This window comes from Benincasa hispida, chromosome 8, assembly GCF_027475165.1.
Source record: "Benincasa hispida cultivar pf3 chromosome 8, pf3_genome.v1.1, whole genome shotgun sequence".
Taxonomy (NCBI): domain Eukaryota; kingdom Viridiplantae; phylum Streptophyta; class Magnoliopsida; order Cucurbitales; family Cucurbitaceae; genus Benincasa; species Benincasa hispida.
Genome location: NC_143485.1, coordinates 63,915,672 through 63,917,583, shown reverse-complemented (window position 1 = coordinate 63,917,583; position 1,912 = coordinate 63,915,672). Strand labels below are relative to the sequence as shown.

At 36.8% G+C, this 1,912-nt stretch overlaps 1 protein-coding gene across 1 annotated transcript; it reads right to left on the bottom strand.

Annotated features, from left to right (window-relative positions):
* Window positions 1-328: 328 nt before the first annotated feature.
* On the bottom strand, window positions 329-967 carry LOC150034778 (uncharacterized). The gene is made up of 2 exons (XM_090316844.1): window positions 670-967; window positions 329-573 (listed from the first exon to the last, which is right to left on the bottom strand). The coding sequence occupies exons 1-2, from the start codon at window positions 965-967 to the stop codon at window positions 329-331; spliced, it is 543 nt and encodes a 180-aa protein (XP_090172970.1).
* Window positions 968-1,912: the final 945 nt, after the last annotated feature.

Genomic DNA, 1,912 nt, shown 5'->3' with positions numbered 1-1,912 from the left:
ACCATACTTGGAGCATACTTGACACGTTGGGTGATTGCCCCCTGCCTTGACCCCTGCCTCTGTTGCCCTCTCCATTGTTTGGATAGGAATTTTTGGAATTGTTATGCTGGAACTTAGAGTTACCTGGATTATTATTAGAGTTTGTAGGTTTTGCACTACCATTGCTCTTGTTGAAGGCCACATTCACAGAGGGATTACCTGCAAAAGCAACAAAGGATTTGGTCGAGTTTTGATGCTCTAGCCATTTCTCAAAGGAGAGAAGTTCGGATTGCATATCCAACCAAGATATATCTGGTTTACTTTGAATCACAATAACTACAGGATTATATTATTCGTCTAGACCAAGTAAAACTTGAGAGATTAAGTTTCGAGGAGATATCGGACTGTCTGCTTGAGCCAAGTTGTCCGAATAAAGCTTCATGAGTTTTAGATATTCGGACATGGTGGAGTTTCCTTTGCGTGTTTGTTGAAACACCTGACGAAGATAGTCTTCCTTAGCTCGTGATTGAACTCCATTGAGGGCATGGATGGCATCCCATAGGTCTTTGGCATTTTCAAATCTAATGAGCTGAACTACAACTTATGGTGCCATTGAGTTACATAACCATCCTAATAGTAGTTGATCAGTTGTGACCCAGGCCTCATAGAGAGGATTCAGTAGTTGCTCACCTGTGGAGCTTGACGCACCTCCAGAGAAACTAGAGACGACTGTCCCAGCCTCATGTATTGGCATACCTTCAACAGGGAGGGAAATGAACATGAGAGGGTAGATTTTTGTACCTGAGAGATGTCTTTCTAGCTGATGGCCTCGAAGAATCGATAGGGCTAGAGTCTTCCATAGCATGAAACTCCCTCGTTCAAGCTTGCTACTCGTGATCTGATTGAGAAGCTGATTCAACGGTGGAGTGTTGAACTTCGTGGTCTCAGACATTTTTGTTGATGTTCCAGAAGGTGAGGTGTTAGCCATTGTAGGCTTTGATACCAAGTCAATAAAAAGAAAACAGAGAGGAACGAATGTGAATGTTTTCCTTCTTTTCTATATATTTTGTATATCAGCAGAGTGACTTTTATAACCATGTATATACACGCCCTTTCCTTTAGGGTTTTGGGCAATCAGAAAAATAGAAAAGGGAATAAAGTTTTCTAACCAACAACGGACAGGTGTCCCTATTTTACAAGTCGATACCTATTATTTGAAACAGAAAATTAGTTGTCTCCTTTTCCTTTTTCCTTTATATCCACTCTGGCTTTGCTTTCTGATTTGGCACATTTGTCTTAGGTGGCAGGGTCTTATTTCTTGATTGATCCTTGCTGGCTTATTCTTTTCTAACAAAGGGAGACCAAGAGAGAGAAAACAAGAGGAGATATAGGAGAAAAAGATTAAAAAAATATTTTTGTTCCAAGTCATTTTGCTACATCATCCATTTAGCCAATTTTATATTTAAATTTGATGGTTTTATTACTTGAAAGGCTTTTTAAACTTATTTTAAAAAAATTCAAGGACTAAAATGGTCAATTTGAAACTTTAGAGACCAAATGGACCTATTCTTGAACACTTAGGGACAAAAGAGTATTTTCCAAATTATAATTACATGGATTATTGTTTTGGATTCATTATTTAAATTTAATAAAGATTCTTATATTGCAATTGTATTGCATGTAAATTAAATGCTTAATGCTTTTATTGTTTGGGACATTTAATAAACAATTTTTTATTTGGGTTTTAGTAGGGTTGGCAATGGGGCAGGAGCGGAGAGGTGAATTAAATAAATTTGCTACAAGCATGCAATCATTGATTAAAGTTTATTAAAGTGTTTAATGAACATTAATCAAAGTTGTTTAAATATCCAAAGTAAGTATTATTTTTGGGCAAATTTTTGCATGACTTTTTACTCAAACTCCAGAAATTGAT